The sequence below is a fragment of the Scyliorhinus torazame genome, chromosome 2 (genome assembly GCF_047496885.1).
Source record: "Scyliorhinus torazame isolate Kashiwa2021f chromosome 2, sScyTor2.1, whole genome shotgun sequence".
In the NCBI taxonomy this organism is placed as follows: Eukaryota; Metazoa; Chordata; class Chondrichthyes; order Carcharhiniformes; family Scyliorhinidae; genus Scyliorhinus; species Scyliorhinus torazame.
The window spans coordinates 153,189,822-153,211,697 of record NC_092708.1 but is presented as its reverse complement, the minus strand read 5'-3'; the positions used below and the strand labels follow the sequence as shown (position 1 = coordinate 153,211,697).

The window sequence follows — 21,876 nt, the reverse complement described above, 5'->3', positions numbered from 1 at the left end:
AACACTGAAATTCCAGTCTGTATAAACCCAGTGCCTAGCTCTAATGATAAATATGTATCCACGCGTTTGGCCCCTCCCTCACGACGCACACCCTCCTCCAGTTTTCCTATCCCGCCAGGGGTCACTGCCTCCACTTCTGGCCTGTCAAACACGCCCTATTTGCGCTGCCCCACTATGGGCAGCCCCGCCTTCGGCTGCCTCGGCCCCCAATTCCCTCCCCGAACCGTCCGCCTCGCCCCTCTTTTAAGTTGCGATTTGAAATCTACCCTCTCACTTAAGGTTTTGCTTATATGGATCCATGCCGCTTTTTTGTCTGATCGTGCTCCTGTGAAGGGTGTTGCCCGAGGCATTTTACTCCGGCTAAACCTACATGTGGAAAATGTAACTGGGCCAAGATTGCTCTTTAAAAACAGGGGGGGGGGGAGAGAGAGAGAATGGCATGCTCGTTGTTGTGACTTGTAAAATTGTCATACAATAAGGAAGCGTGAAGTGACAGGAAAGATCATCAGCCCTCTTTGAGGTGCAACTTGAAAAACATTGCGTTTTGCGTCAAGAATCATGAAGCAATGACTGCCGATCCACCAGAATCTATTGGCTGCACTGCGTTTCGCATTTAAAGAACAAGTGCTCCCTACAGAAAGTGACTGATACGTCCAACTGTAAAAAAGAAACACAGATTAAATATTCCGTTGGACAAGTAGCAGGCACTAAAATGTCACCCTTTAAGCAATGTGACGGTGTTTCAGCTGTTCGTCGCTTGTATGGCCGCATTCCCTTGGTATTGGCACAAAGAAAATTGCTGCAACTTTTTTGAGTGATCACCAGCAATGCTCGCCCCGAGCACAACAGAATCAACCAGGATAGCACGGTCACATCTACGTTATTGATGGTGGGTGGGGGGGGGGGGGGGGGGAAAGAGAGGGATAAATGCATAAAAGACGTAGAGGGAACTAAAATGCTGCAAATACCCAGTAGCTCAGTCGCCACCTAGTAGAGAACACAACACTCGGGGTGGGTAGATAGATAGAAGCTTCTCGCTCCCCGATCGGCCTTTCCAGCACTTCCCCGTGTTGCTTCCAATTGCCAACGTAATTAAAACTGTAATTCAACTGTTATTACAGGACTTCCCACAACTTACAGGAAGAAGCACTTCATCAGTAAATCAGTAGAGGGAGCAGGGGTGGGTAAAAATCCCTAACCGATGAGGAAGATAAACATTTAGTAGTAACTAAGGACTCCTGCATTACAGTCTGTACCTTTCAACATCAGTCCTTTCTACGCAAGTGTCTGCTAGTACCAGAAACACTGTACTTCAAACCAACCCAGAGCAGTTGCAGGATATATTGACTTGATATTGCTGACCATTGGAGAATTCCCTTATTAATCATTAACAAATTGAATGTGTAATCCAGACCCTTCAATTTGCAAGATGTTGGGAGGTAATGGCACCAAACGCACATCAGAGGAGCAGAAATGTAAAATACACACGTTTCCAAACAACCTCCCTATCTTGAGCATTGTAATTTAGTGATAAGTAAGGGACTTACTGACTAAACCGATATTGTAAAGCAAAACTCATTAAGTATGAAGAATCAGGCTGGTACATAGAATTCCCATTTCTAATCACCACAGCAATTCAAAAAGTCCATTTGCTGCAATGCATAATTGTAACAGATTAATTGTTTTAAAGAAAAACATTAACATTCATTCAAACTAACTTTTCACCAACTTAACTTGGCGTTTTCATCATGCCAATTTCCCCAGCCACCCACTAGTTTTAACAGCTTCCATAGAAAATCATTCCCAGCAGTTGCTGTAGACTTAGAGCTATTCCAAATTTAGGATTGGTTGATATGGGTTTTATAAGTCAGTCGGGAAAGGTTAGAGGCCTGTTGTGATGTTTGTGCAAATAAGTATAGAACAAACCTGAACTTGGATAATACTGTTTACATCTTCAGAACAGCCATCAAGCTGTAGTCACTGCTGTAATGCAGGCAAGTGTGGTAGCTAATTCACACAAAAATGTAATATTTTGGTTGAGGGACAAGTGCAGTAGGAGCATCACCCAAGGGAATAGTCTTGGCTTCAATTTAGCATCTTAGCTGAAAGATAGTGATGGTGTAATCATGTAATCAAAGTGTAATCATGTAATCAAATATATAGAGTAGGACTTGGATCATAGCTTAAAACTGGACATATGAAAACATTGAGAAAGGCAGCATGGTCTGGAGACAAACAATCATTTCTACAACTAAGCACATTGTAATATCTAAGCATTGTAAATTGCCCACAGGATGTCAGTGTGTGCACATTAAACTAGTGTAAAAACAGACATTTAAATCTGACCTATAAATGAGCAGTTGTACATGCACTGACAGTGACAAACATTTGTGCAATAGTTAAAAGCCTTGCTGTCAGTTCAGCACCAACATTAGAAGTTTCAAAATACCTTTCCTCTTGTGCTTTGAACTAGGACCGTCTTTCTCCTCCTCCCACCACCCAACATATTAAATAAAGGGATTTATGATAGATAAGGTAACAGATGACAGCTAGTTGTGTCTTGGTGGCCATTCCTCAATTTATTTTAGCAGGCTACTCAACAATGATAGATGGGGCAGGATATTCCAACCAAACTCCATCCTGTACCCCTTTCCATCCTGTACTCCTCCAGCAAGGGTCTTTGCTCAGCAGCCAGGAGCAGGAAGCATGTATTTGCTTTCCCGCCTCCTTTTAAACCCAGGAAACAAATCAATTACACCAGCAGATGGACATTATGGTTGAATTCAAAACTATAGATGAAACCAGAGCTCCTCCTCATTCTGTACAGTTAGCAATAGATTTTTTCCAATCACTCACCATATCATGGCAACTTCCACAATGACATTGAAGAAAATCATTCTTAAAAAATTAGTTAAGGATACATGAGCAAGGTTCAACTTATCAAAACTCCTGATGACGGTAAAGGTTACATAATACCTTTCACTACATGCTATCAGTAACATTTGTAATTTTATTGACATTTTTAACCTAAAGTAACTTTTTCCCCACTGCTCTCAAACACATCACCTCTACTTTCACAACTCATTTCAAACCATAAACTCGTAAGTTTTGTGCAGCTTGAACACTGCAAGACATCTCAACTATTGAGGCAATGTTTTACAGTTCAAAACACCACCTTAAATAAGAAGAGGGTTAAAACAAAACAATACATTCAAATTCAGTTATGTAAAAAATCAAAGTGCATCAAGTGGGTTCAAGTAGGGTGTAGAGTTGAACAAGGCTTGATATATACATATGGCACACATCATCTTTTGAATGTTCTACGTGGGTCTCTTCCATTGCTAACAGTGGCGACAGCTGCAGATCCTTGAGCTAGAGTAATTTGAGGCTGACTTATTGGTCCCCGTCCATTGCTTCTTCCACCACCTACAAAGCTGGAATTCTGTTGCTGCTGATGGTTATTGCTGGATGGGGGAAGCCCCCCTTGCAATGACCCACTTTGTGAGCCATTTCCTAAACAAAAATGTTTAACAAAATCCTTTACATATTGAAAATACTGTACATTTTAAACAACTCACTTAAAAAAAGCTATATAAAAATATTAAGGACAAGGTAGCATTGTACTTGAAAAAGCAACATATAATCAGACTGTCAACACTACAGGAAAGTGGATTTCACAATCTATCTTGCTGGTTACATCTTCAATAACTAATAAAGGAAAACCAGTGGATTATATTTGAATATTCCGAAGGAATTAATTAAAGTGCTGGTCATGAGCTTATTCCACAAGATCGGGTGTAGTACCTTTGCAGAGTCTGAGGATTGGTTAGTAACAAGACAGTACAAGTTGGTAATTTGAGATGGCAGGATATAACTTTTGGGATGCTGCCAAGGATCAGTGCTGGGGTCTCAACTATTTACAATCTATATCCATGAGAGAGAAGGAGGGCATTTTCTGACTGCAAGGGATGGAGATCAGTTCAGTGATTGGCACAAGTGGTAGACAATGTATAATGTTGCAAAATATGATTATTTTTGCAGGATGAAAAGCAAATATTTTTTAAACAGAAGAGAATATTAAATAATAGAACTCATTAGAGGGAATCTAAGGTTCATAGATCACAAAGTTAATATGCAGGTTCAGTCAATTAGTAAGTCAAAGGCGGGGTGGAGGGCATGATAGTGAAATGCCATTTGCCACAATTATATTGTCGCTTCAGCAAGACCACACCTGGAGTAGTATGTACGATTTTGGTGTCCACACAAAAAAAAAAGCTATTCTTGGCCAGGAGAGGGATATAACCAAGGTTTGACTTCTTGAATTAAAGCATTGTCCTATGAGCCGATAAAAATACGTGACCGTATTGGCGGAACAATCCATCGTGCAAGTTCGTAATCTGTCTTCCTCCTGCCAAGGCTTGTAGTACACTCATCTTAAGTCACAATGTTGTGGGTTCAAACTCCCAGGTGTTTAGGAATGATGATGCCATTAAATTGTATAAAAATGAGGGGGTCCAACTGAGTAAATGCTGAAAGACTGTTTCCCATGGCTGGATGGTCTGCAACTAAGGGTTCAGGATAAGGGGTCATACATTTTAGGACCGAGGTGCGGAGATAGTTATTCATTCAAAGGGTTGAAACTCTTTGGAGTTCTCTAACCAAGAGTACTGTGGATGCTCAGCTGATGTGTATATTCAGCACAGAGATTGAGACGATTTGGGGAATTCAGTTATGGGGAAAAGTAGAATTTCTGTAGAAGTTCAGCCATGAACTTATTGAATTGCAGGCTCAATGAGGCGGCATGGTGCCACAGCGGTTAACACTGCTACCTCACAGCTCCAAAATCCTGTTGTTCAATTCTGGCCTCGGGTGACTTGTGGAGTTTTCACTTTTCCCGTGTCTGCATGGGTTTCCTCCGATAATCCAAAGATGTGCAGGTTAGGTGGATTGGACACAATATGATCAATTGCCCCTTAAGTGTCCAAAAGATTAGGCGGGGTTACTGGGTTAAGGGGATGGGGCGGGGGCATGACCCTAGGTAGGATACCCTTTCAGAGGATCGGTGCAGACTAGATGGGCCGATTGGCCTCATTCTGCACTGTAGCGATTCTATGCAATGTAATAGGGTTTACTTGTGCTTCTATTGCTTATGCTATTTTAAATATGTTCTACTCAGATTTGTCACTACAAGAGTGAGTAACTTTTTTTTTTTTTAAATCATGTTTTCCCAAATCAAACAGTTTAATCAAGAAAGATGTTCAAAAGCTTACCACATTCAACCGGACACCAAATATTGTACAGAACAAATAAAATTATACCATTTCAGTATGCAGGTAAACAAATATCCAACAGAATCTCACCAGCTTCACATTAAGCAAACTGTTGCACAGTAATGCAGGATAGTTGGTGTAAGGATTCTGCCCAACAAGGGCAATAAAATGAATGGTTGGAGGTTTTTTATTTTTTTAAATTCAGAGTACCTAATTCATTTTTTCCAATTAAGGGGCAATTTAGCGTGGCCAATCCAACTAGCTTGCACATTTTTGGGTTGTGGGGGCAAAACCCACGGAAAAACGGGGAGAATGTGCAATCTCCAGAGCTGGGATCGAACCTGGGACCTTGGCCCTGTGGGAACGCAGTGCTAACCCACTGCGCCACCGTGCTGCCCTAGTTGGAGGTTTTTTTTATACTTCCACAAGTTTAAAAACAACCTGAATATTGATTTGACTGGTTTTTCAAAGAAATGAAGACTTGGTTTTATATATTATACAAATTATGACTGCCGGTTGTCTTTTACAGTTAACGGGAGTACATTTTAAAAGTATTATTTTTGTAATGCAGGAAAATATAATAGCTAATTAGCTACACAGCACACACTCACAAATAACAACCACCCCTCTCAAAATAGGATATTTTACATCCAAGAGAAGGCCTCAGTTTAAGGTCTCATCTGAAAGATGCGTTTATGTGGAGATGCCAGCGTTAGACTGACAGTAAGAAGTCTTAAGACACCAGGTTAAAGTCCAACAGGTTTATTTGGAATTACTATTTGGAAGATGCATTGCAGCACTTCCTCAATATTGCACTGGGATGTCAGCCTTGTTTGTGCGCTCAGGTCCTGGATTGGGATTTGAACCCAAAACATTGACTTAAGATGTGTACTATTAAACCAGCCTTGTCAGGAGAAAGACAGATTACAAACTTGCACGATGGATTGTTCCTCCAAAATGGGCAGGTACCCCTTCATTCAGGTAGGTTTATAGTGGTCACAAACAGGATCACTGTGCTACTTGAGGCACTGAACAGAGGATAGTTATGGTACATAAAAATGGATGACAACTCAACTCCTGATTTAGGACAGCATACCAAGCATATACTCTCCTCCTCCCCATGACAGTAACACAATCAGAAGACTAACTTTCCTCATTGTATTTTTTTTTTTAAATTAGAGTACCCAATTCATTTTTTCCAATGAAGGCACAATTGAATATGGGCAATCCATCGATCTTGCACATTTTTGGGTTGTGGGGGCGAAACCCACAGAAACGGAGAGAATGTGCAAACTCCATACAGACAGTGACCCAGAGCCAGGATCGAACCTGGGACGTCGGCACCGGGAAGCAGCACTGCTAACGACTGTGCTACCGTGCTGCCCTAAGTTTCCTCATTTTGATCAAAAATTGTCAAGTATTATTTTCCATAGCAAGTCACTTGCATGACTCCTTCATAAAGCTCAAAAACCAGTTGATTTACATACCATGAAAAGTGAACCCTGCAGATCAAGATGCACTGACCAGAACCATGATACCAGGAAGTGGTCTACCTGAACGCTTGATAATCAGCAAATGAAACATTAAAGTTTACCACACTACCAAAACAGTGCAGCAGATTTCTACAGAGTTCTTCCTCTTGCCACGAGAGCTGATGACATGTGTCTTTGAGTTTCCTTTGACCTTCCAAAGTTATGATAGAAGATTGGAATAAACCTCAAACAATACAACCTTATTTTAAAAAATTAATGGGGGGGGGGGGAGAAATAGAATGATTCTTCAGTATTTATTTTGTGGCATCTATTTGGGGGACAGGACAGAAATAGAGATAGAGATAATGAAATGTTAGCTATTATGGTTACCAAATTTCCACTGGTCTTAATGGACAATTTTATACAATTACTTCTAAACTTGTAATGTGTTTAATGTTTTCACACCTCAGGAAAGTGAGCATTTTGCAGCATGGGTGTAGCTCCAGCAACACAAGAAACTCAACACCATCCAGGACAAAGCAGCCCGCTTGAGTGCTACCACTTCCACAAACGAGGGATCTCAAGATTCAGCATAACTTGTGTTTGCATGGCAGCATGGTGGTGCAGTGGTTAGCACTGCTGCCTCAAAGGGCTGAGGACCCGGATCACTGTCCATGTGGAGTTTGCACATTCTCCCCATGTTTGCATGGGTCTCATCCCCACAATGATGTGCAGGGTAGGTGGACTGACCACGCTAAATTGCCTCTTAATTGGAAAAAAAAGAATTGGGTACTCAATTTTTTTTTTTTTTTTTTATAAACTGGTTTGCATTTGATGCCCCCATTTCCAAACCCAAGTGCCCCATTTTCTCCCTCAACACATCTACTGCACTATCATCTCATTTAAAATCAAACTTAACCAAGTTAGTTGGACAATGACTTCTTCAATTAGCTCCCCCCACTCCCCACAGCCTTGCATGTTCCCTAAAGTTCTTTTTGAAATCTTTCATTTCCTATCAGAATGATGGAAATGGAGTCCCAGTCATCCCCACTTGCTGCAATTCTTCCTCATTCACCCGTATCGCTTACCCAGAACCATAAGTGTCCACTAGTCCTTCTACTATCAGCTAATGGGAACAGCTTTTGTCTACCCGATCTAAAATCGGTCAGAATTTTGTACTCAAATCTCCTTGCACCAAGGAAAACAACCCCAGCTTCGCCAACCCATATTCAAATAAAACATCCCCCACCCCTGGAATTATTCTGGTAAATCCCCTCTGTACCTTAGAGAAGCCCCACATCTTTCCTAAAGAGTAGTGACCAGAACGGTGCTAATACTCTAGTTCTGGCCTAACAAGAGCTTTTATAAATATTCAAACAAAACTTCACAGCTTTTGTATTCACTGCCTCTATTTATGGCAGCCAAGATCTCATTCTTTGCTAACTACTCAATATATCCTGCCACACTAAGTTTATGCATATGAAATTCCAGCTCCCTGCTGACTTTAGAACAATATAGCCATTTAGTATATACTGCCTCTCCCTATCCCTACAGCCAAAATCTATCACCTCTCACACCTCATGTTAAATTCTCTGTCCCTTGTCTGCCCACTCAGCTAACCAATATCATGCTGCAGTCAATTGGTAAGCTCCTCAATCAGCCATATCTCCAAATTTAGTATCACCAGCAAATTTTGAAATGTTACAGTTTTCAAGTATCCCATTTAGTTATATCAAAAAGCATTAGTTCCAACACTTAAGAAATAACATGGTCTGCCATCTACTAGTCAGAAAACCAACCATTCACTGGAACTTTCAGTTTTTAAATCATTTATTCCAAGTTGACATTGTCCCATCCCAATTTCATGTGCCTCAACTTTGTTAAACAGCCTTGTGCTACTTTGTCAAACACTTTAAAATCCATAGACAACATCCCTTCCTTTCCCTTAAAAATTCAATTAGATATTTTCATAACTTATATTAAAATATATACTTTAAATTGCTCAGTTTACCTAGAACAAATATTTTAGGAGCAAAAAAAAAATACACATTTTAGCACAGATGGAAAGCTTTACTGCAGGACAGGCGAATTCAGAATGTGACAAGACTGAAAGAGGAACATACACAAGTATGTCAGTTTTATTCAAGAGTGATCTGCATTACAAGCTTACCTGTTTGTATCTGTCCATTTGCAGTCAGTTGACTAGGAGGAGAATTGTTTCTATGTTCACTTTGTGCCTTGATAAAACATTTAAATATTAATAGAACATAGAATCACAGAGACAATGGGGAATAAAAGCCCCACAATAAAATAAAAAAGTTGAATTAAATTAATATCCCCCGTATTTTTAAAAGTTAAGAAACAAGGACTGTTAAGCCAACTACACATGCTTTCAACAGTCCTGATGCCACTTACAACTTTGTTTGTTTGGTTCAGCTGGTTGAGGTAGTCTGGATTTGGTTCACTAAAGTTGGGTACTTCTGAATATACCATACAAAACCTAACAGCAAAGTAAAGAAAATATTAAAATATTAACTCTGCTCAGTGAAATATCCATCTTCGTTTAAAATAATTCAAAAATATATTTGTGAAAATAGTTGAGCGATACAGAGATGGTTAGTATCACTGCAATTGATTGTATTGACCAGACAGGGAATGAAGTGGAAACGAAACACATCAAGATACTGTGACAAAGATGTGGTCAGAGAAGCACCGACAAAGTAGCATAATTGTTCAGCCCCTTAACCAGCACCTCCGGAGCCTCGCGTGGCCAGAACTAGGAATGGAACGGGTCAGATGTGTTCTCACCAACAAAGCAGATAGAGGCACCAGTCACTTCCTGCTCCTCATTCATTTGCACTATTGTCCAATCTCTACATCCTCCCCCACTCAACATGCCTGGTGAAAATGGGAGCTGGACAGCTTTCCTCAGATTACAAATTATACAAATATGACTTGTAGCTATTATATGGAGATGAAAATATTCACCTCCATGAGAACACATCTTTGGCAGTTAAATAGAATAATTCAATGGGGTGGGGGAACGCTCAAAACAATTCGCCAAAACATCCGCATTCCTACAGATCAAATCAAATTCTACTTTAGCTCCTTAATCTATTACAGGAAAAGTTCAGATTCCACAGGATTAAAATCTGCATCATGTAATATGATCCCAACACCAATGGAGAAAATGATTCAGACTTGTCTGATGTTTTATTACTAGCCTTGCCTATTGCCTCTTTCACAACGGGGGGGGGGGCGCGCAATATATTAACATGGATAGGGGATTAGCCAACAGAACAGTCAGGATAAATGGACCATTTTCAAGTTGGCAAGCTATGACTTGTGGGAGTGCCACAGGGATCAATGCTGGGTCCTCAACTATTTACTATCTATACCAAATGATTTAATTGAAACGACGGGAGTGCATTGTCGTCAGATTTGATGATAGAAGGACAGGTGGGAAAGCAAGTTGTGAGGAAAAGAAAGAATAAGAGACACTATAGAACGCTGCAATACAGAGGGATCTGGGTGCCCTCATACAAGAAACAAAAGGTAGCATGAAGGTGAAGACAATAGGAAGGTAAATACAATGTTAGCCTCTATTGTTAGGGGAGGGTGAAGTATGAAAGTAGGGTAGCCTTGCTACAACTTGAGGCTTGTCTCAGAATTAAATTGCAGAACAAGGGTTGATAAAATAATAATATGGGTTATTTGCAGATAGAACCGTGTACAGGCAAGGTTAACTCGGCAGCTAAGTATAGTACATCGGATCTCAACTGCTGGTGCTCGGCAACATTCCTCTTGAGGTGGCAGTAATTAACAGTAGTACAAGATATGGTCCCTTAGTACATATACCTCTTAACACAGGACCACACCTAGTGTACTGTGTGCAGATTTGGTCTCTTAATTCAAGGAGGGAGATACTTACATGGAAGGCAGTTGAGTAGGTTCATTAGATTGATCCCCGAGATGAAGGGTCTTTGAGGAAGGGTTGAGACTATTTTCACATGAATTTAGGAGAGGTGATCTGAATGAAGCATACAGAATTCGGAGGGGACTTGTCAGGGAAAGTGCTTTTCCCCTCATGGGGGGCAACCTAGAACTAGGGGACATAGTTTCAGAACAGGTGTTGCCTATTGAGGCGAGGAGGAATTTCTCCAAGCGATTTGGAGTTTGAGCCACCAAATATATTCAAGGCTAAGTTAGACAGGTTTCTCAATGACAGGGGAGCTGAGGATTTACAGGGAATTGGCAGGAAAGCAGAACTGAGGCAAGACCAGAGCAACAATAATACTGAATGACAGAACAGGCATGAGGGGAGAACAACTTATGTTCTCAATAATATTATATTGTATAGAATTCTCTTGTCAAACAATAAGCCTTTCTGGCAACCCAAGTTGATGTAAGAACAGATTGCAAAAATGCAACAGCAGGAGCACTATGGGGAACAAATGTGTGAAGGAATTCTTTAGTCTCCTCAATCTTTCCTATCCCAATTCCATGCACTCTCCTGAAGAAACTATAATCTTGCAGGTAAATCTATACTCTACTCTTATTATACACCCAAGAGCTGACTGTTGAGAGCATCACAAGATTGATGCTGGCCCTCACCAGTCCATAAGAATGAATTGGAGCTGAGCTATTTTCCTTGAATTTCCTTATGCTGTGTCATTATACTTACTCTCCTATTTTTTGAAGATCACCACCTCTCCCAGTATACAGCGTCAGGCAATTTTTCCACATTGAAGCATAACTGAACAAAGAAAGGTCATGGAGAAAGTTTGCAAATTAAAATTATTTTTCAAATTCAGATACGCCGTACAACTGTAAAGGAAAACATTTAGCAGCATCACTATATACAGAAGGCTTTTCAGTGAAGCCAGTGACTAAAATAAAGTACTTTTCTCCCACTACAATTTATACGCAGTTACATAATTAAGTGCATACTATTACCACCTCCTGCCACAGGATGGCAGGATAGTCTAATCGAAAAACTCAAAATTACAGTCCAGGCCTAATCTTGTCTTTTTTTCCCAAATCCTCTTCAAGATACAGCTTCAAGAAACAGATACAGCTTCAAGAAACAGATAGATGTAGTAAAATTCAGCCCAAGCTCAAACCATTTTTTGTTTTAGATTGAGCTGTAGCCTTAGAATAAAAAATGCTTTAAGGGCAACATGGGTCATTGAATGTTCCTGTATGCTTTAGTAGCCTGTCATTTCAATTGTGCAGCTAAACAACATATTATCCATAGCTAACGTAATCTTATCACAAAATAAAAGACTCATTTTGGTTTAATATTCTACATTCTCAAACCTGTTTAATGTGCATAATGTCTTCAGTCTATTATTGAGCTAAGCTTCCTAATAGCAATGAACACAAATGGATGAATAAACACAAAAGATTTTAAAATGCCCACCTGCAAACGGGTCAGAATTACCATGTCAGTCAATAATTTTAATACTTCAAACCAATACTTCAATGTTCTATGTTCTATAGTGTAGATGGGCTTTAGAGTGGTTTCACAGGTCGGCGCAATATGGAGGGCCGAAGGGCCAGTACTGCGCTGTAATGTTCTATGTTCTAATATATTTTTGTGCTGACCAAGGCAAGGATTGATTTTTTGGATCTGTGCTACACAATCTTATGTACACTGCCTGTAGGAGGAAACACCATTTTTTTGCACCCAATGCCAAAGATTCAGACAATTTGTCGCCAGTCCTTTAAAAGATGGAATTCCTTATCGCAAGCTGTGGCAGGTTTGTAAGGACCAGAGAAGCGTTCGAAAAATAGGAAACGGGGACAGGTCAGTGACTAAGCTCTAGTTAAGGATTACGACTAGAATATACAGATTGGACCACACTGTAACCTTCTACACCATAATTTCCATTGGTGCAGTTCTACCAGCACCCTCAGATGGTCGTTCTTCAGGTATACACTTGAATCCAGCGGCTAATCTTCTTGTTGGGATCACAGGTTATCGTGTCCTTGACCATTTATGGCCTGCACCTAAAGTTTGAAGAACAGGCCAGGTACATCCTTCGACTTTAAAATACTTATTTGTTTGGAACTCAAGATCAGCTAGTCATCGGATCAATATGGCTTGTTTGTTTCAGTAGCTTCAAGAAATTTGTAAATGTACAGCAGTCTTACTGCAGCCCAGATATATGAGAGTTGACATTTGTGAACTCAAATAATTTAATCAGTTTCACTTGGAATCTGAAAAGCCTCATCAGGTACAAACTACAGACAGGTCCACATTTAAAATCATTAAATCAAAGCATTCTAAAAATTAGAAATCTTAAAATAAATACACACAATCAACCACTTTCAATTTTGTTGCATATGTGTATTATCCGATCTGCTAAGCCCCTTCACTGAAGCACAGTGGCTATAAACCTTCCTCCAAATGTTGACATAAGTACTACCTTCATAGTAAGGGCAGCTGAAACACCCAAATCAATGATAACCACAGTACTGATCAATGAAGATTCCTTCTTTGAAGGCATAATCTTAAAAGTCCTCTCTTCCCCCAACAGTAGAATAAAATGAGACTTGCATCAAAATCTGGTATAGAAATTAGCTCTGGTCATTAAAGTCATTCACAAGTTTAACTCGAGTAGTAGTTTAACTCGAGAAGTAGAGAACCTAACATTATTAACCGCCTACTTTAACCATGCAATTTTCTTTTGGGACTTGAAAAGCTGCCAAACATCAGAAAGACTAATGTGCCAAATTGAAGGGCAGTGAGATAGGAAACATTGTGACTTGTTAACACTGAGACGTGTAAACCACACACTCACCAAGTGACGTCAGGAAGTATCATTTCCTGCTTCTCCCACACATCTTGCCTCATGCTAAGAGATATGGCCTTCCCCATTCAGACTAAAAAGGTTGAAAGTAGATTAGTACAGGAAAACAAACCTCAAATGCTGACACGGATCCCACTGATGTGGAATCTGCCAGGTGTATTGCACAGTAACAACTGGCACTAGAACAAAAAAAACCTGATCATAGGCTGCTGATTTCAAGCTGCGTTGGTGAATGATTGATGTACTTTCCTCATGACCTGTCACAAGGCAAACCATCAATGATAAGAGGAGAAATATGTAGATCCTACAAGCATAAAAGTACTGCCTTATACACCGGATACAACAATGACTGAAGGGAAAATGGCCCAGTGCACCATCCAGCTTAGCCAGTGATGCCAGGTTCATTACAATATATATGCACCCCCGACCTCACTTGAGCCACTAGATCCAGGGAGAGACAAAAAAAAAAAAAAAAAAAAACAGGCTAATTGGATGGGGTAGGGAGAGAACTGGTCTGCAATGTTGCTCAAATGGTGGCCTCTGCAGCAAGGCACATCACAAAAGGATACTTCTGCCCCTAGACAGAGCTTTTTTATATTTTTTACAAAAAGCGGATGACTGTATTAAACCTATATACGCACAGAGCCGAGATTATAACTGCAGTGATAGCTGGTGCTTTCACGTTTATGCAAACAGTTGAAGTCTGTGAACTCATTTGCCAATATTTTCTATTAGAAAGACATAGCAGCTGGTGGAGAAATATTATTCTCATTCTGAAGTTACAAACAAGTCAGAACAAAATGCTGGCAAGTATTTGTCAGATGGCCAACCATTCACTTCTAGATCAGAACAAATTTGTACTGGAAAGTACTGGAAGTTAACCAAACGGTAAAATCAACTTTAGAAATTATTGTGATTGTTCACTGATTTGGCAGAATATCTGAATGCTTAAACACGTGGTTTGATAATCTATAATCACACATTCATCTCAGAATGGGACAGATTTATATTCCAGCATGTTTTCATTCAATATAGATTTCAGGTGCTTCAATTTCTCAACTGAATTTATTATCAAGTAATCTGTGCCCCAGAAGTCCCTGTGCTTGGGGCCAAACATTATAGAGCAGCTTCTGCCACTCAATTTGTACAGTTTCAGTTGCAAGAACAGCTTCGGTAGTGTTTTCAAATGGGGGTGCAACATGTTTCAGGAATGGATGATGCACTCCTTTGACATACTGACCGGTCACATCTGGATCCGGGGTTTGAATGAGCTCATTTATCCACAAATTCTCCTTTACGATGCTAAGGTGTCATGTGAAATGTGTTTGCAATCTCAACAGTTGACTAGCTACAAGACTTGGCACAAACCACCTAAAGTTCAGTATGTTTTGACCACCTCAGGGATATAAAGATTAGTGTGAGAAAGATCTCTTAAACTTGGTTAAGTTACTTTTAGCACAAGTCTGAACATCGATGGGCCGATGACACGGTAGCACAGTGGTTAGAACTGTTGCTTCACAGCATCAGGGACCCAGGTTAGATTCCCGGCTTGGGTCACTGTCTGCGCAGGGTCTGCATGTTCTCCCCGAGGGATTCCTTCAGGTGCTCCGGCTTCCTCCCACAAGTCCCGAAAGACACGCTTGTTAGGTGAATTGTTAATGTAAGGCTAAGATTATAAAATGGACACCTAATAATACTTACCTTTATTAGTGTCACTAGTAGACTTACATTAACACTGCAATGAACACAGTGGCACTGTGGTTAGCACTGCTGTCTCACAAGGTCCCAGGTTCGATCCCGACTCTGGGTCACTCATTGTGCAGTTTGCACATTCTCCCCATGTTTGCGTGGGTTTCACCCCAACACAAAGATGTGCATTGTAGGTCGATTGGCCACGCCAAATTCCCTTAATTGGAAAAAAATGAATTGGGTACTCTAAATTTATTTTTAAAAACATTAGAATGAAGTTAGTGAAAATCCCCAAGTCGCCAGGCTCCGCGGGCCTGTTTGGGTACACCGTGGAAGAATTCAGAATGTCCAATTCACCCAACAAGCACATCTTTCAGGACTTGTGGGAGGAATCTGGAGCACCCGGAGGAAACCCACGCAGACACGGGGAGAACGTGCAGACCCCGCACAGACAGTGACACGTGCCTGCAATCGAACCCGGGGCCCTGGCGCTGTGAAAAAACAGTGCTAACCACTGTGCTAGCACGCAATTCTATGATCAATCTTGTATAGTGCTTTCCATGCAATTCAAAACAAAGTGGGAAAGAAATGTTATAGTAGGCAGTACAAAAAATTCAGGGACAGTGCTAGGTGGTCAAAGGGTTCAGAGTATGGGTCACGATGGGTGATGGTGGATGCAAGGAGGCAGCACAAGTAGATCAGTATCAGAACAAAGATAAATGCCACTACTTAAGAGATTGAAACGGCCGGGTGAAATTGGATGGCTTCCATCCTACCAAGAGAAAGATAGTGTTCACCCAAGATATGATAAGGCAGGTAGCAATTCAGTGCAACACAGGCTGTGGTTCAAACCTTGTTGACAAAATAACACTTAACTTCACAATGCAGAAATTGGCCATCCAGTTGAGGCAGAATTGCAAATAGCCATAACTCTTTCGCCCCTTAGTGTCCAAAAAGGTTAGGTGGGGTTACGGGGATAGAGCAGGCGTGTGGGCCAGGTTGGGTGCTCTTTTGAAGGGTCGGTGCGGACTTGATGGGCCAAATGGCCTTCTTCTGCATTGTAGAGATTATATGATTCTAAGTTTATTCCACTGTTTATGTTACACAAACAGCATTGCATCCTGAGCTTCAATTTGTGTTTGGAACTTGCTGGATTCGCACATCAAACACAAATTAAGCACAGCGGAAAGAGTACTTAACAGCATATGGACCCCTTTTCATTATGGCATAATTCCAGCCAACCCCTCAGTTCAGAAAACAAGAAACGTTCGAGTCTCATTTAACCATGATGCATGTTCTTCAGTTTTTCAAACAAAAAGTTAATTTCTTACTTTTACCTTGTCTCACAATCTAATCTTTTGTTCCTTCTCCTTCCCTTTCTGGACCCAATTTGATTAATTCACCCTACCCATCCAATCTGTCAGTCCTGTTGTTTTCCCCCTCAATCATTATTTCTCAAGGAGATAGATCTTTGGTCCCATCATTCGATGAGATCCTAGATGCCCTTGCCCTCACCATGTTCGAGTCAGCTTGAACTTCCAGCAACTTGGGAGCTAACTGGAATCAATTCCCCACTCCAGCATGATCTGGGGACTTGTAATCAAGGTGGGAGATAAGGTTACACATTATCGGTAACATGGAAGTCACAAAGAGAAGAAAGGGGCTTGGTAGTTAGCTAGAGATGATAATGGAAAGAAGTGGTCATCATTTGAGATGCATTTTCTACATTGGGATATGTAGGAATAGAACCAGCATTGACACAGGCAGACCACACAAGACAAGAGTCGCAGAGAAATTAGACAAGGTGGGACTTCATGCAACACATCAGATATTGAAGGGTACAGCGCAACCACCAGGTTGAGGAATTCAATAGAGTGCTACCAGTGTCGCAGAAAGAGCTAGGTGATGTGACATAGGACTCTAAGAGAAGATTAGAAAATGTTAGATCTATTACCCCTCTCTTCAAAATAAATCATTTAATCCCCTACCATCCCATCCCCAACTTCACTCATTTTTAGCCAAAGTTCTTAAATCCATTGCCTTTTTGTTTTAAATTCCTCCAGTCAGGTTTCTGCCCCATCACAGTATAGAAACAGCTCTTACCAGTCACAAATGACATTGTGTGTGACCATGGCAAAGGCAAACTTCCCTTCTCATCAATTTGAGATGGATGGCCACACCATCCTCTTCCAATCATCCAACTAGCTCTCACCTAGTTCAATTCTTATCCACTCATAACCAGAGAGAATCACCTGGAGTGGCAGTTCTTCCTGCACTACACCATCATCTCTGGTGTCTTCACCACCACCCCAATCTGTCTCCCCCACCCCACCCCCCACCTTCACAAGGGTTCCCCTCCATTTCTCATCTACATGCTGCACCACGACATCCAAAAGAATAGCAGTAATTTTCACATGTACACTGACACCCAGGTCTGCGTCATCACCACCTCCGATCTTCACTTTTGCTAAATTAGAAGACTACTTATCTGACACAGTGAGTATGTTATCTCCCCACTTGACTACTGCAATGCATTCCTGGCTTATCTCCCTCCATCTACCATCTCAACTGGAGATTATCCAAAACTCTACTGCTAGTTGTGTTAACTCGCACCGAATCGAATCCAGATGCACTAACCTAACTGCCCCATCAGCAGTGTTCACTGACAATGATTTTTAAAATGTTCATCCAGTCTTCAAATCCCTAAATAGTCTCATCCTTCCCCATCTCTAATCTCCTTGTTTCCTAATGCCCCTCAAGATTCTCTTCTAATTCAGGCCCCTTATGCACCCCCAATGGTAATGACACAACTATCAGTGGAAACACCTTCCGTTGCCTCGGCCCAAGTTCTGGAATTCTTTCCCTATAAACCTGCATTTTCTCCATCACAATTCGGTAATTTGACCGAATATCTCGGTGGCATTGTAATGCGCCCATGAAGCACTTTGGAATGTTTAATTACATTTAAGGAGCTTTGTAAATAAAAATTATTGAAGGAGCAGCTGGAGGGGCAGAGATCAAAATTCATGGCATGGCACATTAAGTCACAGTTCAGTTCCCAAAATAACACTATTCAGCAGGAAGTTATGACAACCTAGTCAGAGTTGACTGATCACCAGTGACTGGCAGTAAAAAAAAATCACTTCAGTTCGCAAGTTAAGACTTGCTCATAGTAGCTCACAACCCATGACTAAAAGTTGCACTGGAATGGGAAAACATCTGTCTGTGCTGCGATGCCCATTAAACAGTCTGCCACAGTTGAAGGCATCACTGTTGAATATCTGTACAAAACTGATTCTGGTCACTTGGTATTGTTCAGTTATAAGCTGTTAGCAGCCTAACTTAACTGGATCAAATTGTCATTGGAAATCCCTATTCGTGTTGTGCAAGCCAATGCCATATGATCAAATTCAAAACAATTTTAAACACACTTTCTTCACATGGGTGTCAATTCTAGCCCAATATCTAAAAGGGACTCTATTCTGGAGGGAGTCATATAATACTCAGCCAGCAAAATGACACCTCACCCCACTGGGTGCAGCTGAACCTGCAACACCTACAAACCAGACAGGATTGATCAATTATCTGGTTTTTAAATACATATTTTAAAACGTTTCCCCGAGGTGCCATTACGACTCAACTTCCCTGCTAGTTTGCAACCGTTATTTTTTTTTAATTTACACACACACACATCGAACCATACTGGCCAAGCCCTGTTATTCAGGCACACACTATGCCGCTCGTCAGTTGGCCACAGTCGACGTACCCTCTGGTCAAGCGAATGATATCCCCGGGCTGTATGAGACCTCCAACCTCATCCCACACTGAAATTGTGATGCTGCCAGTTTTGTCGGCTACTTTGCACGACCTCACTTCATGTCCATCTTTAGTTTTGGTAACTCGACCTGTACGGAGCGAATAAAAACCTATAATTAGTTCCAGCAGCATTACATTCAGGAACCTGTCTAGAAGCGGATGCACTTAACTGCACTAGAAGTAAAACTCACAGATAAAATAAAATTGAAGGCGTCCCTTTGACGGGAAACTGATCTCTACCTCCCTAGCACTTTAAGGGGGCTTAAACTGGCTTGGTTCACTTCCCACCGATTAAAAAAACCTCCCATGATCATACTTCCAGAGTGTTGGTTTTTTTTTCTTAGTAAACTTGGATAGAGAACTTGTCATTATTTAAACGATTACATGGTAACTTATTTCTGCTGTTTCAGGGCTACAGCCCCTACCTAACTTACCTATTTCCAGAACAATAAAGATGACATTTAAATTTTTCATTCCTGGCTTAATGTCTTTTACAAATGCGTATGTGTCGTTGGTCATGCTCATGGTGATTGGAAAATACTGCGGGCAGACAGCACAACACAAAGCATCACTCGAGGAGAGGGGGGAAAACAGAGCCTGGCTGGCTGGAGTCCCGGGCTCGGTGTGCGGGAAAGGTAGCCGCTGCTGCCCCGTTTCTCTCACACAGACAAAAAAATGCAACTTCCGCAGATTGCAAGTCCCTTTGGTGACACTACTCGTTAATGCTTCCTACTGACTCATAAAAAACTTCGTTGGTTCCGAAAAAAATAAAGTTAGGGATTTGCATTTAAAATAAAAAGGGAAACTAAGCCTCCAGCTCCTGCTTTTCCCCTAATAACTCCCACGCTTTTTTGTGTTGCGGCGATGAAGCAAACTCGCTCACATATACAGGGATATATACACACACATATGTATACACACTCTTTTAAACTCTTATCTGTGAACTGGCAGCAACTGTTTTTTAATTAACTGGTTAAAATCATGATTAAGCCCGGTGATCAGAAAATTATGAGCCGGGAAGCTGTTGGGACTGCGCCCTGCTCCCACTGTAAGCTGCCTTTTCCCGTCTCACTAGCCCAGCTTCCCGCTACAACTGCCTCTCACACAAAAGCCCACACTACGCAAACACGCGCTCCCAGCGCCTTTTATAGGCCCACGGGCGCATTTACGGCAGTCGTGAAACGTCCCTTGTCGCTACGTGACCCATCGCCCCCTCGGAAAAGGAGGGGCTGAATAATGGCGACCTTTTTAAAAATTAAATGTTGAATATTTTGTCCTGATATCAGCTCCATTGGCATAGTGTCTTTGCTTGTTTCCGACCCCCGGCATCAAAGTATCAGTTCTGGGGAAATACACTTTGTTCCAGAGGGCGCGCTCCCAACAGTTACCAATCAGAGATGGAATACCAGCGGGGCTGCTGATTGGTTACTGAGTGTCCGGATGTTCCAAACCATTGTCTCCGGATTCCAATCGCCTTGGCTGACGTTGCAGAGCCTGACACGTCCCCTGCGGCACAGGCACAGGCTGCCAGCGCTATATGTCCCAGTGCCTCACTCTGCTTATTATTGCAGAGTGCGGGGAGGGGTGGTAAGTCTCTGTACAATGGAAGGGTTGTGTAAGAATCAGCGTTTACCAGAGTAGCCAAACGTTTTAGGTGGACAATAAAGTTCTCTGCGCTGTCATCAGAAAAGATTCATTTTCTCCCTGCTCGGTCGTACGCTTTCCGTAACATTTTTAAGTGGTTAAGTTGGATAGATGTCGCTGCCACATTACAGAACAGACACACACAAAAGACCAAATTATAAGGACCAGGGTTGGCAAGTGACATGAGATCTGTGCAACTTTCCACTGACCATTTTTCATTTTTTAAGATGTGTAATTTCTGATTTTCCTCTATTTTTAGCAGTGTTTCTCTTTCATCAGTTTACTCCGCCCTTTTTCTGAGACATCGGGTTTAATATTCCTCCCCCGCCCCCAGGTGGTTTCTGATGCAGAAAATGTGGCAGGGACATTGAGGATTTCTGGGATTTACCTACTGGGGTAAATATTTTATATTTTCAATATTAAAAAATGCATTTTGGCAGAATACAACCCCTTGAATTAAGTAATTAAGCTGGATAGATGTAAAGATAAAGTCTCCTACCATTCTCTGGGGTGGCAAAGCGGCACAGTGGTTAGCACTGTTGCCTACAGTGCCAACAACCCGGGTTCAATTCCGGCCTCTGGTGACTGGAATTTGCACTTTCTCCCCATGTTTGCATGGCTTTCCTACAGGTGCTCCTGTTTCCTCCCACAGTCTGAAGATGTACAGGTTAGGTGGATTGGCCATACTAAATTGCCCCTTAGTATTCTAAGGTTACGTAGGTTACTGGATTACAGAGATAGGGTGGGGGTGTAGGCCTAGGTGGGGTGCTCTTTCCAGGGGTCGGTGCAGACTTAATGGACCAAATGGCCTCCTGCACTGTAGGGATTCTATGGTTCTTCAGGTTACTTGGGAGCATTGGGTCTGCAGCAGTGGGAATGGTCTGCAGCCCATTAATTTTGGTGTGTAAATAAATGAGGGGGGTAGCTTGACTTGTCCTTTCTTTTCACTGGCCTGTTGTGTGTTCAGAGGGGTGCATTCTGAAGTTATGTTCAGCTTAGCACCATGATCCCGAGAGGAAGAAGAAGCCTGGGAACCTTATGTAGTTCAAACCACTTTCAAATATAGCAACTTGAGAGATTTCACCCTGCTGTTTGCCAAAGATCTTACATTTATGGATAGGTAATTAGTCACAGTCCACAAGGGACCGTAGATGTCCCTTCCCTCTCTAT

The 21,876-nt window shown here is 41.5% G+C and overlaps 1 protein-coding gene across 1 annotated transcript; it reads right to left on the bottom strand.

Annotated features, from left to right (window-relative positions):
• Positions 1-2,239: 2,239 nt before the first annotated feature.
• Positions 2,240-20,251, bottom strand: nabp1a (nucleic acid binding protein 1a). The gene is made up of 6 exons (XM_072478575.1): positions 19,497-20,251; positions 19,013-19,151; positions 11,427-11,498; positions 9,158-9,242; positions 8,913-8,979; positions 2,240-3,513 (listed from the first exon to the last, which is right to left on the bottom strand). The coding sequence occupies exons 1-6, from the start codon at positions 19,585-19,587 to the stop codon at positions 3,305-3,307; spliced, it is 663 nt and encodes a 220-aa protein (XP_072334676.1). The 5' UTR covers positions 19,588-20,251; the 3' UTR covers positions 2,240-3,304.
• Between the last annotated feature and the right edge of the window lie 1,625 nt (positions 20,252-21,876).

Coding starts and splice junctions, on each gene's coding strand:
- nabp1a (XM_072478575.1), bottom strand. CDS start 19,587: ATGAGCATGACCAACGACACATACGCATTTGTAAAAGACATTAAGCCA. Junction 9,243..11,426: donor GATCTTCAAAAAATAGGAGA/GTAAGTATAATG, acceptor CTTTGCTGTTAG/GTTTTGTATGGTATATTCAG. Junction 3,514..8,912: donor AAATGGACAGATACAAACAG/GTAAGCTTGTAA, acceptor ATTTTTGTTTAG/GAAATGGCTCACAAAGTGGG.